The 15,629-nt window shown below is 40.5% G+C and overlaps 1 protein-coding gene across 1 annotated transcript; it reads right to left on the bottom strand.

Moving 5' to 3' along the window:
* Positions 1-297: 297 nt before the first annotated feature.
* On the bottom strand, positions 298-13,397 carry exoc3l2a (exocyst complex component 3-like 2a). Its single transcript, XM_067607338.1, has 13 exons — positions 13,200-13,397; positions 9,417-9,985; positions 8,089-8,306; positions 6,856-7,606; positions 6,599-6,713; positions 6,405-6,515; positions 6,153-6,253; positions 5,665-5,775; positions 5,411-5,546; positions 4,416-4,538; positions 4,148-4,303; positions 2,922-3,043; positions 298-1,172 (listed from the first exon to the last, which is right to left on the bottom strand). Exons 2-13 carry the CDS (start codon positions 9,959-9,961, stop codon positions 851-853), a joined length of 2,811 nt encoding a protein of 936 aa, XP_067463439.1. The 5' UTR covers positions 9,962-9,985; positions 13,200-13,397; the 3' UTR covers positions 298-850.
* Positions 13,398-15,629: the final 2,232 nt, after the last annotated feature.

Here is a 15,629-nt window from a genome sequence, read left to right as displayed (position 1 = left end):
ATAAGTATGCGTGTATATGTACTGGCAGCATCGGTTCTGCGTCAGACCCTCGTCTGTTTGTCAAAGTGTGCCTTGGTATGTATTGTTTAACATAGCTGTAGACTCAGTGTCTGACGCTCCCATGTTCAAGGGTCACAACACCTAAAGTTAGAAGCGGGCAGAATAATACAATTGTACAATAGCATATCCATTTAAGAGTTGACATAATTGAGCCAATATGCAGACAAACATTACTCCTTTATGTTTTTCACTTGAAATACAGAATACAGTTATAACCACAATGACACAATTGCTGAATCTGCTTAGTCTACCCAGTCAATGGGTCTTTATTAAGTTTCCAGCAACAGATCCATTTCATTCACAGTGAGAGATCAACACATTTCCATTCCCATACACTATATCCACACATACATATGCACTATATACCAGAGAATGGGTACGTATGGTTGGGTAAATACATGATAAACAGCAGAACATCCTAGATCATATTGCATTGCATCTGCTAGCAGTTGTTTCTGCAATGATGTGGAGGAATAATAGGCTAAAAGAGATTGAAGAAGTTACATTTTGAGAATATTTTATACCACTTGTTTACTTCTGTAGATGTGTAGATCAACATAAAACAACTACAAATCATGATGAGCTTCACATTTCCATTAAAAATGCACATCTGGAGATGGAAGGAATGTCAGTGAGCGTGTACAGTACGAGCAGTACCTGAGGTCAAGTTTCTTTAAGTGGCTGGTAGCAATATTTGGTACAATCAGTTTTTCTTGGTCAAGGTGCATGTACATCTCATCAGTGTCTTCACAGTATGTCTGTGACTACTCTCCTAACATTAACACAACAGCTAGTCTTCTCTGTGAAGTTTATTCATGTCTTCAGTGTCCTGGCTCTCAGCAGGTTGAGGTGTTGCGTTTCTGACGCTTGTCCTGCGGTTTCGCCTCGGCCGGTGCTCTGAGAACCAGTTGGTGACAGTCATGGCGAGGCGGAGGAGACCCAGGCTGATGCAGTGCACCTCTGAGGTGATGGGGATGTCGGAAAACAGGGCGTGGTCCCGACACATCAGGACACTGCTGCATTCAAAGTCTTTGACGATGTTGAGGATCTCCTGACGCTCCGCCTGCCGCATCATCCCGCGTATGTTCAGCAGGGTGGAGACGTGTTTCTTCCTGTGGAGAGGAAGGATACAGGGAGGATGAGGGGAAGGAGGGTAGACGGGTGTTAATGGGAATTAGATCTGTTTGGTGTCGTCAACAAGACTGTCATGACTTTTAGTCACATCTGTCTGAGTCACAACATCTGTTTCTGGGAAGCAACAAACATTTGGAACCACTTTCTATTAAAGCACATTTCATGTTATAATAATATAAGTCTGTAGTTCTAAGTGCTAAAGGATAAGTCCACATTTTTCAAGTTTATCTCAACACAATACTGATATGTCTATATGTACATTGTAAGGGTTATTGGTTTCTATAAATGTTCCTGCTGTCCATTCTGGAAGAAGAAATCCCTTCCTGAAGCGATTTCAGTGTAAGTGATGGGGGACAAAATAATCTGTTCTTGTTCTATGTAAAAATGCAGTTATGGGGTTTTTAGAAATTTCCTCTTTGTGTCTCCACAGACAGTGTTTTCTTGCTGAGCCACAATGAAATGATAGAAAGGATGTTGAACTAAAAAGGACTAACTTAGGAAAATACTCATTTGTTGTCTTTCACTCAGACTGCTGAGGCCTCATATTAGCTTCAGCATGAAGTGATAACTGTGTATTTTGTCCTCCATCATTTAAAGTGAAAATGCTTTAAGAAGGGATCTCTTTGTGGCCTGTACAAACAATTACAGCAACTGATAATGCCTTCAATGCACATATGGGCATGTGTGTATTGTTTTAAGGCACTTTTGGACAAATGTGAACCTCTCCTTTAATAACTCATAAATTAAAAGGTTTTTTATAATAATACATTAAGTCTTGGCAAGTGTCAGCTATGAAGTGTCTTGTCAAGGGATTTTCTCTAAGCTGTTCTTATTAAAGGCTTATAACCGATCAACAGTAAATCAGCATTTATAAAGCCATTATTTTTAACTCATAAACCCATATAAAGAGTGCCTTAACATGGCACTGTAAAGTTCTTTTGTTTTTGTTTTTTTGTTTTTTTTTAAGTCAACAGCTGACCTTTAGATACATGTGTGATTATGGAGGAAGGGTCCATTTTGAAGGGATTGATGTGTAGGCATGTGTGGGCACAGTCACGTGTGCATGAATGAAATGCACCCAGAGAACTCAAGGAAGGCCGACAGCCTTTGTTCTCTTAAAATACCAGCAGGGGATGCCATACAGTAAACAAAGGGGTGAGTCAAGCAGTGAGTTAGCATGTCTCCAGGTCTGAACTACTATGTTTTGCTCCTCTCTTCCACACCTCTCCCTCTTTGATTCCAAGTGTGGCACCAGTCTGTCTCCTGCAGGGTGGCAGGAACAGGAAGTACTCGGCAGCAGCTTCCTGTCTGCTCCGCGGAGGGTTATGCGTCACACGCAGTCATAGGTTGCCAACAGTCACCTGAGTCTTAATCTGTGCACAAACCGCCTCAGCGGCTGGGACCCCCCCTCCCCCCGAGGCCTCTCAGCCTCATCCATTCTCAAAACAGACCCACAGTCCTCTCCAAAAATAGCAAAGTTAATGTAGATATGTTTCCGTGCTCCTTTCCTTGTTTTGATCCATTGTGTCAAAAAAAAAAAAAAAAAAAAGACATACATACTCTTACATTTTCCTTACTCTGGCTAAGTGCCAAAAACAGCACTGAGAATGTGTAGCAGTAAGCATAAAAGAATATAGGACCTTCGGGGGTACAGTACAGTGAATTTCTGTTTTTATAGACACTTCCTGGTTGCAACAGAAAGGTTCCAACATTTATTAAATCCTCACCGTATATCTGGAAACTCTTTCACCAGGACGGCAACCTCCATCTGGATGGAGGGAGTGTCTTCCAGGAGAATGATGTCAGCTAGGTGGCAGATGATGCTGTCCAACCAGGATGAGCTTGATTCCTGAAGCAGAGAGAACATATCTAATTATCATGTAACAGCAAGTACAAGTATTTATTACCATTAAGAAAACTTGATTTGACTTGATTAGTTGATCATTAAATTGGGCTTTCTTTGGTAACTAAATGGAAAGTTCACTGCACTTGTTATCGCTGCTCATCCAATTCATGCCTTCCTCTTCTTCCGACTGCGATGATTGCTCAGATTAAATGCACATTTCTAAGAAAAGGCATTACTAGCAGTCTTGTGAACAATTGAACCCTCAGAGGAAACAGAGATTAATGCCTCTAAAGGCCAAAGGCAAAACATTTAGGTGATTTACTAAGTGAATAACAAAACTCCACCTCTGTTTTTCTCAGTTCTGTTTTTCCTTCAAACACTCAGGAAAAGAAAGCAGAATTCTTTGGCTTGGCATCCACTAAAAATAACGATGTCTTTTTTAGACAGCCATTAAAACTCGCCTCCACCCCCAAGTTCCCAGTTTCCACAGACACTTCATCCCACTCCTCGGCGAAAAAGGCCATCAAGGCCATCCCAGAGCCACATCAAAGCCGGCCAGCTGACAGGAACAGGAAGTTCCTTCTGAACACAGCAGCTTCCTGTTGTCAGGCGAGGTGACGGACACTTGTTTGAACTCGCACACAGAAAAGGGGCAAATGCCACGCTGTCAGGCCCAGTTGTTTTACACCCTCTTCCCCCCTCTGGCGATTGCTAACGTAAGCCCGGTTCATCCATCTCCATCTCACTGACGGCAGCCATTTTTCAGAGCTCACTCCTGTATCAACACTGTCTGAGTTATTCCTGACCTAGGAAGTTTGAGGGTCAGGCTCCATTCACAACCACCAGACTCTGCATTCTCCGTGCCAGCTCTGCTCAGTGTTTTCAAGAATCAGCATTTTGGAATTATTTTCAATGCTTGGGGTCTCCTGAAAAGCAATTATTAGCTCTGTTTTGGATGCTTTGGATTTTGTTCTCCTTCTAGAGGCCCTAACAGCGCTTTGTCGCACATGTCCTTTGCAGGTTAAGGCAGTCTAAATGTGACCTCTTTAGTGATATTTCCTAGTTCATTTAAATAAATGTAACGTTTTGTGTGAAGACCACACTCACCAGATCCTTAAAGAGTCCTTTAAGCTGTTTGGCCTCGTCTTGTAGGCGGAAAGCCATCCTCTTCCTCATCTTGGAGGATGTGCAAATGACCCGTCCCCGCATGATGGCTCGGACGTACTCCACCAGGACCCGCCGGTGCACCTCACCCACCAGCGTCTGTGTCATTTATTAAATGAATTACTGATTTGTCACATACAACCTTCAACCAAATACTGTAGAATACTAAAACATGTTAAACACCACCTATGTTTGGTCAAACAGGTGTTACCTGATAAGGTGGAGGTTCCATCCTTCTGAACTTCTTGAAGTGTTGTTTAATGCTGGCTTCAATGGCGTCAAAGGCCTCTGTGTTGTTCAGCCATTTTCTCTTTATCAGTTTGTCAAAGAAAGGCTGGAAAAACAACAGAGCAAGTTCTGATTAACAGAGAACAGGCCAGTGGAGGAATGTAACTAAGTACATTCACTCAACAATATAAATAGCAGTTCAAATTAGCTTGATCTCAACCAGCTACAACATTAAAATGCTGCTTACACATTTAGGCATTAATAATATGAACTGAATAATAAAATTGTAACAATAAAATACTGACTGGGATCATTCTGCTCCAAGTACTTTTACTTAAGATACTATTGGCACTTTGTGTACATTTTGCTGTAGTAATTTATGTTATAAAACTTTGAATGCAGGACTTTTACTATTATTTTCACAATGCCTCTGTTCTTTTTTAGAGTGACACTACTTTTACAACTTTTGCTTTTGTAATGGAGCATATTTACATTGTTGTAATACTTTACAGAGCACAGTAAAAAAGTCACAAAAAACATCTGACATACGTCATGGGTGTGAAAATGAGACAAACAAAGGTGACTGAATATGAATTTTTTTTAGCTCACCATACAAATACATAACAACGATCCCTGCAGGTCAGTGAATTTCAAGAATATCATAGAATTATCAGAATTATTAATGTTTCAATTCTTTGACTGTAAGGGATTTTACAAATGGGTCACTTTATGTGTATGTATACAGAATTTTCCAACTTGTTTGGAGAAATTCATTGCACTACTGTGGAAACCTGATTTAGTGTCTGTCACATTTTTGAATTAAGAATACTTGGAAGGATGGTTTTAGGTTATGGAATTTCATCAGCTTGGCCATGCAAATTCATAGGGCACAGAATCTTATATTCTGGCTGGTGGGAGTCTTGTTAAAGGAAAACAAGCTTTAAGAACTGAGATGAGACGCGCTCATGTCTTACTCACCCTGATGTGTTCAAACAGTCTGTCAGTCAGCACCCTCACAGACTGGTTGATGATCCGGTCCAGGGAGGAGTTGGCTCTCTGTGCCGACTCCTCGCTGCTTTGTGGATCACACTGCCTGCAGCGCTCCACAAAGGATCTGTAGGGTACACAGGAGATATGAAGCTGCACTTTCTGCAAATTACTGAAAACCTTTCAAAACTTTGTTAAAGATGAAAATGTTCAGTTGAAAAATGATGCTATTATTGCTTGTCTACCTGAGAGGAGGGCAGCAGTTGACCAGAGCTATGGTCCTGGAAACATATCCATCCCCTCGATCTCCAAATTCTGCCTGAGTCTCATGAAACATCTCCACTTTCCTCTGGAAACTGGACACATGAAAATTTTATAAGAACATACTCAATGCTATTGCAAACCTATGAAATAATTATAATGTCCTGTCTTGTGGAAACACTGGGCCACTGCCCCAAAAAAAATCTTCCCTGCTTTCAAGACATCGTTAAATGAAAAAATACCAGCACCTACATTTTTTTTAATGAAGACCAACATTCCAACATCAGTATTACTCCACTTTACACCTGCTGAAGTGTATTTTAATTCTGCTAACTCAAACCAGATTTTGACTTTTCCAATTGCATTATGCTACTTAAGAAAGTGATAAAAACATCTGTGATGATAAATATAATTTTAAAAATTTGTTTGTGTCCCCAACTTTGCTAAATGTTTCCTTGATTTTATTCCTCACCTGTAGAGAAAGTCAGCCAATCCAATGAGACTGCAGCGAGCCACTCTTGCCCCTAGAAACTGGTTCACAGATGTAGATCTGTCCAAATCCACTTTTAGCCTCTGAAATCGTGAAAGACATGAGTGATAAGACAGCTGTATCTTTGGCTAATAAGATGATAATCATCATCAATCATCATAATCATTTAAAAAATCCCTTTAAAGTCAGTTTCCATCAGGTGTTTTATAGTGAAAATGATGTGCAACAATGTACCTGGATGACTGAACGTGCTAGGTGGGACTGATACTCCTCTATGTGCAGAGTCTGGGCCCATCGCCGCTCCTCTTCGTCCAGAACCTGAATCAGCTCTGTTGTCACCTTCTCCTGAAAAATCACAGCATAAATTAAAAATGAGACAGCTATCCAGATTTGCTAAGGAACAGCCATGCAAACATTAATTTTCTTACCCTCACGATACTCAGGCAGTCTTGTTCCAGCCTGTCCACTGTGTCTTGAGGCAGAATGGGTTCCAGTGAGGCATAGCTGATGGATGTGGCTGTGCTGATGCTGCCCAGGACATCCCTGGTAGAAAATGACAAATCATTACTAAGCTAGTTCAGTTTTCAGGTTTATAATAGAAGTTTGATATATCTTTGTTTGATTTATCTTTGTAGCTTCCAGTATATATAGTCATTAAGGTTCACTATCTGATCTGGTACCCTACCTGTTGTAGATATTGTAGAACCAGTCCAGTAGTGAGTAGACGTCTGTGATCTGCAGTGGGCCACTGGTAATGGTCCGAAGACGTTTGGCCACAGCTCGATGGTAACTTTCCACATACACCTGGAAGGCAGCAAACTCCTCTGGGTAAATGGACACAGCATTCCTCCTCGCTGCATCCAGGTCATCCATCATCCGACTCCTCAGGCGCTCCAGGTATGAGGCCAGCTGGCCGGCTTGGGTATCCACCTGGTGTGGCAGGCTCCAGTCTGCAGCCTCTGCCACAGCCTGCCTCCACTTCATCTTCAGTCGGCGGGGACGCTGGCTGGGCTGGGTCTGGAAACCTTCTCGTTCTGGCTTGGTCTCCTCTCTGAGGGCCCAGGCAGCATCAGCATGCTCCTCCTGTTGGATCACAAGCACCACCAGTCCAAGGTTGGGACCAGCACTGGGCTGACGGAGGGACTCCCGTACTACATCCCACATCTCCTTCTGCAGGGCTTCATACAGGAGCTCCACATCTTTAGCCTTCCGCCGACTTGAGTCCAGCGTTGCATTGGAGCTGAGGGAGTCATCCAAGGATGAGCATGATAGGGGGATCATGCCAAGAGGGGTGCTGGGACAACGGGTAGGAGTAAGGGTGGGACTGGTTGGGGCCGGCATGAGAGAAAGCAGCTCACACTCTCGCTCCAGCTCCTGAATGTGTGTGTCGGCCAGAAGAAGGTCACGGTGGTTGACCAACTGCAGGATCTCCAGGACTGCGGGGAGAAAGAGGAGGAAAAAGAAGGCGGTGTTTATTTGCAATAATTTACAAAACAGTCAGAGAGAGTAGGAAAGGGTATATCTACTTTATCGTTATTGAGTAGTTGTGCGTGTGCCTGACTGACAAACTGGGTTACTTGTTGCTCATTCTGCACACTTTTCTATTCCTAGCGAGGTTCCCTGCGGAGTCTGTGAACAGTAGCTCGGTTGAACATCTATCTAGAGGAACCTGGGGTAGGAGGAAGTGTGGTCATTTCCTGATTTCACAGTCTGCTAGTGATTGAACCCAGTGACTCAGGGGTCTGGGACCTCTCAGCTTCATCAGAGAGTTGTCTAGGATTGGGAGGAAGCTTGACCAGGGAGAGCATAGTTCTCCAAAGTAAAGAGAAACTCCTTGCAAAAGACAGATTCTTCTAGATCATGTGATCACTTTTTGATTGAGGCCTGTGGTTTTTACACCTGATGTTTCTTTGATTACCTGAGAGGGGCTCTCTGGTTTTGACCTCTGGCTCCTCCTCCACTGTTTCCTCTTCAGCCTCCTGGGAGGCCTTGTCTGACATGGATTCCCTCTTCAGTTTGCCCAGACTGACCATCCTGAGGAAGGAGGGCCGTCTGGAAGCCACCGCCTCGCTGTCTGCACTCAGGTCCCCGCAGGGCAGGCTTTCTCTGCGCTCCTCCTTACGTCGACCTGTAAAGCTACACAGCATCCACAGCAGCAACAAAAAACACGTGTGACTAACGCTGAAATGAGCTTGAATAAGAGGATACACTATGTCACTGCATGACTTGCATAGGAATGTGTGATTAGGAACTAGGTCTAGTATGGTCTAGACCTGCTCTATGTGAAAAGTGCCCTGAGATGACATTTGTTGTGATTTGGCGCTATATAAATAAATTGAATTGAATTAAAATTATGAGAACTGAGGTTTGTATTGTACAGTACAGCCCAGCAGCAACTATGTTTGGAATGCCACATATTCACACATCTGCTAAACTGTGCTGCTGCTGAGCATGAAGGACTGCCTCAGTTAAAAATAGTCCCATTCAGTAAGCACAGCAAGTACACAACATGTCACTGAAAAACAAAAGAAGTTCCGTAGATCAACAACCTCTATAGCATATTGCATAACTCCTCAGGAAATAAGCACACTATATGCCATGAGCTATTCTGTTACTAACCAGCAAACGTAACAAAGGATTTTCAGTTTTTCACCCTCTCCTCTGGGACTCAGGACATCAGAGGCTAATTACGTCACACAGAACTCAGCTGTTCAAAAAGGCCTTAACTTTCTGATTTGTATAATAGCTTTTCTGTGAAAGAGCTATTACTGTATTGTTCAACATATTTCTTGTATGAGATCATTTTGATTTTGTTTGATTTCTGTTTATTTTCCAGATAACTGCTGGCTGTTGATTCCTCAAATGTGTTGATATAAGTACCAATACAAAGGACTTAATTTTGTCTTTATTTCTTATTCCACCATTTTATTTTACTTCAGTGGAAGAATGGATGGGTGAATTGTAGCAGAGCCCTTAAGAGCCTTTTATTACAGCACTGTGACTCTATGTAGAACCTTTATGGTGCTATAAAAATGTTAAAAAGTATTTCCCTTTTTCCCTTTTTAATCTTAAAAGAATCAAGTGGTTCATTGGATTTATACACTTTATACTGTATGGTGACACTGTCATTATCAAAGAACCTTTGAAGAATTTTAAGTATGTCATACACAATTGTAACATTAAAGTAACACACAACAGCCAAAATCATCTAAGATTTGAACTCTTCTTCCTCCCACCCCTCCTCACCGGAGCAGAGTCATAATTCCTTCGGAGCTCCTGCGTAGTCCTTTCTTTTTCTCCCTCTCTGGTGGGAGTGTGTTTGAGTCTCCAGGGGTATAGTGGGGGGAGTTGTTCCCCCATACGTTGCGTCCAGATATGCGGAGCCCCTTCCCCAGTTTTCCGAGGGTTTTTAGGGGCGACACTCCACAGATCCGCTCCAGGGTCCCCCTGAGAGGCCTTCCTTTAGGGTTCCCCGCCCCGTGCCTCTCTGCATTCACCTCGTTTTCCTCCTCTTCTCCATCACGGGAGGACCTGAGCTGGAGGTTACCCCTGACATCCCCCATGATAAGACCCATGTCACCTCCATTCCTCTCATCCTCATCCAGGTCCACATCCTCGAAGGGGTTCAGGTTCTTGTTCAGATCTTTCAGGTCCTTCAGTTCATTCAGATCATTGAGATCATTCAAGTCCTTCAGGTCCAAGTCCAGCCTGGGCAGGATCAGTTCACCGTTCACTCTGGGGAACTCGTGACAGCTCTTGGACCTTCCTGGGAGCTTCTTCAGAATGGGCATTGTTGCACTTGAGATTTTAACAAACTGCAAAACAACAACAATGTGTAAGATTTAGTCAAAAAAGTGTCAAATATATGAGTATCTGATGATCAACATAACTTCAGAAGGAATGGCTCTCTTTAATATTTACTCATCTAAATTTGGGGTAAAACACCTCCCATAGGAACCTGGTACAGCAACACTGATACCATAGAGTATAAATAACCAGAATCTCTCTTCGAATATTTTGCCAAATACTTCTTAAATTCTTATACAAAGGACATGACTATGTTCTTTACACAGAAAATGAAATTGTGTGACTAAAAATTTGACAAAAATTGGAAGCAATGTGGGAAGTTTATATAACTGGAATCAAAAACATCCTTTCACACGCTGGTTATGTAATGCACTTCATGAAGCAAATAGGAAATTTGTATTCAAAATATGGCGGTGTTTACACGTGCTGAACTACAATCTTACATAAATATTATACCATTCAGAGGCAAATGATTATGTCTACTAGGGCTAGAAAGGTTGACTGGCAGCTTGTACATTATTACCAACATATGAGTGGCAGGAGATTTATATAACTGTGAAGGAACACTTTTATACAGTTTTCTGATTCAATCATCCAACAATTTGAATGATAACATAATGATTTACTGTAAGATAGAGGCAAAATCATCTGGTACTTGGGTCCTTGGTTGAATTGCACTGATTCTAACTGTTCCAACTTAGAGTTTATTTTTCTTTCTCCTGCTACAGATTTGGGAGATTTAAAAAAAGTCATATAATAAAGAAAAAATAAAGATTTAATCGAAATTCTAAACTAACTTCTAATTGTTTAGCCAAAAAGAACAAAAAAACACAGGGTATTTGTCTTGTCCCTTCAGATATAATGGCAGAGATCTGGCTGATTTTGGTCTTTCTTTTCAAAGAGTATCTCTACTGTATCTCAAGAGGTTCACAGGTTAAATAAAGTTGCCATAATGTTTGCTTGTTGCAATGTTGATTTATAAATCTCAGGGGCACCTGTCAATATCACCCTGTTGTTTCCAGTATACTGTAATGATATTAAGTTATATTAAAATGTTATGTTGTTACAGTATCAACTCAATGTTTGACCTGTAACACTAAGTTTACACTCTCTTACATACAGTATATAGTATCAGGAGGGAGTTGGTTCATATTTTGTTTTACACGTCAGGAAGTAGCGCTCTGCTCTTGATTTGAGTCTGCCATACAACTTAAAGGATAGGTTCACATTTTTATAGTCTAAAACAACACTTACATGCCCACATGTACATTTCATTTAATTAATTTTTGGTCACTGTAATCATTGTTCTCATTAGTACCATCCAGGAAAGAGATCATATCCTAATGCAATTCCAATATAAGAGATCAGGGACATCCACAATTCTGTGTAAAAATGCATTCTGAAGTTCAGCTGAAGCTAATATGAGACTTCATATGAGTTTTAGTAGGCTACAAAAATCCCTCTTTGTGTTACTGCCCCCCCACTGCAGCTCAGCAAACAGTCTGACAAAGAGGGAATTTCATACTAAAAGATTGTAACTTTGGATGATAGCCAATTTCTTTGTCAAACTCAGACGGCTGAAGCCTCATATTAGCTTCAGTTTTATCTTAGAAGGCATTTTTACATATACTGTAACGAGGACTGTGGACTTTGTCTTACATTGGAATGACTTTAGGAAGGGATCTCTTCACAGTCAGTATGAACAGCAGGAACAATTACAGCGAACAAAAACTGTTTTGATGTACAAGCATGTGAGTATTGTTTTAAGACAAACTTGAAAAAATTGTGTACTCATCCTGTAACATTCATATTTGACATTTGTGGTCTTAGTCATCACAAAATGGAGAATTTAAGCATTTTATAAGAAAAGCTTAATTTAAAAAAACTTTACCTGTATATTATCCAAAGATTCGTTTCAACTCTGAATAAATGGCCACCTTCCTAATATTGAACTTGTACAATCCATATCCATTGTTTTTGCCCATGACAGGGTTGTGCAAGTCTCTCAGCAGTGTAGTTATATACGCACACCTGGAAGCTTCCTTGTATAAGCACAGTCTTCTGCTGTTACCACTGAACAGCTTCGCTTTAGTTCTGGATAACTCTGGTTAACTGTCTTGTTCAGGGGCCAATTTTTTTAGTGGAACATTGGATTTAAAATGACTGACTGACACCATGGTACGAAGTATTGGCATTTGAATCATTTAGTTACTATGTGGAGAGTTACATATGAAAATGGTATGGATCATCAGTATACGCAGGTACACAGTATTAATCATAAAAGCAGATCTTTTTTAAAAGAACTCTAATGTGAAGTTTATAAAGTCATGCCACTGCCATTTCTGCTCGTTTGGTGATAGCAGTGCCTCCCGCTTGATTGTGGTTTCTTTGTTAATATTCAAGTTTGCTTGTAGCATTAGATGAGCAAACTTTCCAAAACTGGACATGAGCAGTGCTGCATTATATTTAAAAATGATCAGATATTGTATGAGGCATCTACATGAGATTTCTTACAGATCTCTTAATGTGCTTGCATTTTTAACCAGCTTTCATGCAGATTTTGCAGCATGCAGGTGTTACTTTTTTTCTGTTTGAACTTTCTCTTCAAACATTGTCTGTGGTGCTGAAACAATTGAACACCTCTTTTCACTGTTTATCAGACTCTCTCAAGAGTAGAGGACAGGAAAACACCAGCAAATGGCTGTAAAGGACTTTACGACCCCTCTCTAAAGCAGAACAGTTTCTGAAGAGAACAATAGGTTATATGAAGAAAGCAGACACAGTCTAATAGAGTCTTCATCACTATACAACAGTTCAAACTATTCAGCCCTCATTAGGATCAAATATAATATTTTATAGTTATAAAATATAACACACATATGTGTTATTGTGATTTTCTCAATTAATTACTGATCAATCACTGAACAACTCAAACAGCAGGTTTTCCAAATTCTATCAGTGACAATAACTATTTTCACAATTATTTGACGGAACACAGCAAAAGGCTATAAGCACCAAATTCTGCATATATGCCTAAAATAGAGTACTGGAAAACAATGTACAAATACAATAACTTCAGCAGTGAAACACAGTCAATTGAACACCGATATTAAACATTAGGATAACCGCAGCAAGTATGAATGACTATTTCCACAGTGGACACAAATGATAAGTAAAGCATCCACATCCAAATAGTCTCTGAATGCAGATAATGCCACCTACCTGATGAGATTTCCTTGCAGTGTTTCAGTACAATGTCATCCTGGAGTGTGCTGGCTGTGCGGGCTGCCAGGCTGTGGAGTGTGTGCATGTGTGTGTGTGACTGATGAATGTGAGAGTGTGTCCGAAAGTACTCGGTGACTCAAGAGAGCAATGTGGCTGCCTGTGGTTTCCTGACGGGCTCTATTGTGGTGGAAGGTGATATGTTTTCCTGAGGAAAGGCCCGTCCCGTCCTTTCTCCCCCTCCTACGCCACTGACCCTCCACCCCCCCTCCATCCCCCACACCCGCACCCTTGGGACCCTTCTAATTACACTAATTGCATTAACTGTACAGTGAAGTAGGATAGAGTTGGACAGAGCATTCCCCTGCAGTGTTTTGTGTTTTTATCAGCTCTCAACATTCTGTGTGTTGCGTATGTGTATTACGTACTCTGACTGATTTCTGTCAGAAGTAGAATATGAACTATGACGATGATTCAGGGTCTGTGGCCTTCAGTCCAAATTCCATTCATACACCAGCAGCAGTGTGTTTTCCCTCAGCAGAACAGTTTAAGTGGACTGATCTAAGCTAAAATGACAATCAACACTGGTGCTATATTGTCTTTGCTTTACTGCAGAGCTTCAAGGTCACTGTAGCCATGGCACAAAAAAAAGAAAATGTTGCACAAAGAAAAGAGGAGAAAAATACAACAGCTGAGGGAAATATGAGAGTGGTGTGAATGCAGATTTGCACTGATATGTACTGTGCAACTTTAAAAAAAACAAAAAACAAAATAAAAAACAAAGCAATGCAACATGACAACAAGGTAAGACCAGGGTAAGACACCTCATGGTTAAATATTTCCCAGACATTCCTGTATTCACTGTGGCCCCCTGCTGCCACCTAGTGTGCAGTCTGGTTTTGGAAAAGAGTGTCCCACACTGGTACACCTGACTCTTCAGACACAACCACAATAGAATTGACTTGCAGCAATTAATCAGATCATTCATTAATTATCTCATCCTGTGTTGTGTGTCTCACTCAGTCACTCTGTGCTTTTGTAAATTCCTTCGTCCTCAGCTCCACCCAAACCTGCTAAACCTGTACTCCAATATGATCTTTATCAGTATGTTATGCTGACATTTCTCCACGCTAAAAAGTGTACTTGAGACTTGGTATCTACAACACATATACATAGATATACATTATCAGTTTATTAGGTACACCGGTAAAACCCAATTTAATCTGGTCTGGTATGACCAAGGGCCAGATTACATTAGATCAACCCAGATTTTTTTGTTTTAGAAATGAATCTAATATCTTGTGTGCACAAGTTACAAACATATCTTTTTGGCGTTTGGGGGCTTTTTAAATTAAACCTGTATTTGATTCACATATTTTATGAGAGCTCCAAAAATGAGTACCACTTAAAATGGTTATCATATACTTCTTAAACTAATTTTAGTTGAATAATATCCCAAATAGCATAAACTGATATTGTGCTGACAGGGTCAACAAGGAGTATTTAGTTTAAAAATATTGTTATAAAAATTATGATTGCACTATGTATGAGTAATACTATTTTATCTAGATCATGATAAAGTGTTCCTGTCATGTACTGCAACTCTGCAACATCAGCAGACTTAACAGGTCAATTGAAGTTCAGTATTTTATTTGTAAAGAGGAAGATGTAGAAATCAAAATTCGTTGGAGAAAGGGTGAGACATGTCATCTGGGGGTCAGTTGGGAAAGATGGCTCCTGGATAGGAGAACTGAAAACAGACATGACTTAATCTATCAAATACAGACTTATATACGTGATGTCTATAAGTCTGTATTTGATAGATTAAGAAAAGAACTGTAATGCCCACTTAAGGTGTATAAAACCCTGTTGTAGGCGCTCCTCTGGGAGCCTTTTTCTTTCTAACCTCATCCTGTGTGCTACATTGTGAAACACTCCTTCTCGTACAAGAAAATAAATTCTGTTAAATTTTGATACTTCAGCTCCGGTCTCTATTGTTTAATGGTCATTAAAAAGAAATTTTTTTAACAAATGTTTTCTTACATACTAAGAAATAGGGCTGTTGCTTGGTTTTTTACTTTTGTATTAATTTGCATTTCTTTTCTTTTACAATTGGCATATAAAAAGCAAAAAAAAAAAAAAAAGTATCACAAAAAGAAGAAACGTTTTATGACTCAGTCCTGTACATCCCCTCTATCAACAGCCTCAAGAATGACCACAGAGTTGAATTATCTCCTCTCAGTGTCAAACTGAACTTTGGAAGCTTTACAGCGATGAAGCCATTACATTAGATTACATGAGTCTGTTACTAATAAACTGGTATTCAGTGTCCTTGTCAAACTGTTTAGATAATCTACATGCTGACAGTTTCTCTTGGCCTGGAAAACACATTACATGCTAAAGCATAATATAACACATACAACAATGCAC

Source organism: Thunnus thynnus, chromosome 13 (genome assembly GCF_963924715.1).
Source record: "Thunnus thynnus chromosome 13, fThuThy2.1, whole genome shotgun sequence".
Classification (NCBI taxonomy): Eukaryota; Metazoa; Chordata; class Actinopteri; order Scombriformes; family Scombridae; genus Thunnus; species Thunnus thynnus.
Note: the sequence above shows the minus strand (reverse complement) of the source record. Positions and strands in the feature narration are given on the sequence as shown.

What these genes read in the sequence shown, in the direction of transcription:
- exoc3l2a (XM_067607338.1), bottom strand. Translation starts at nt 9,961, where the DNA reads ATGCCCATTCTGAAGAAGCTCCCAGGAAGGTCCAAGAGCTGTCACGAG. An exon ending in TAGCACGTTCAGTCATCCAG is followed by an intron (nt 6,254 to 6,404) that starts GTACATTGTTGC and finishes TCACGATTTCAG; the next exon opens with AGGCTAAAAGTGGATTTGGA. An exon ending in GACTGTTTGAACACATCAGG is followed by an intron (nt 4,539 to 5,410) that starts GTGAGTAAGACA and finishes TTGTTTTTCCAG; the next exon opens with CCTTTCTTTGACAAACTGAT.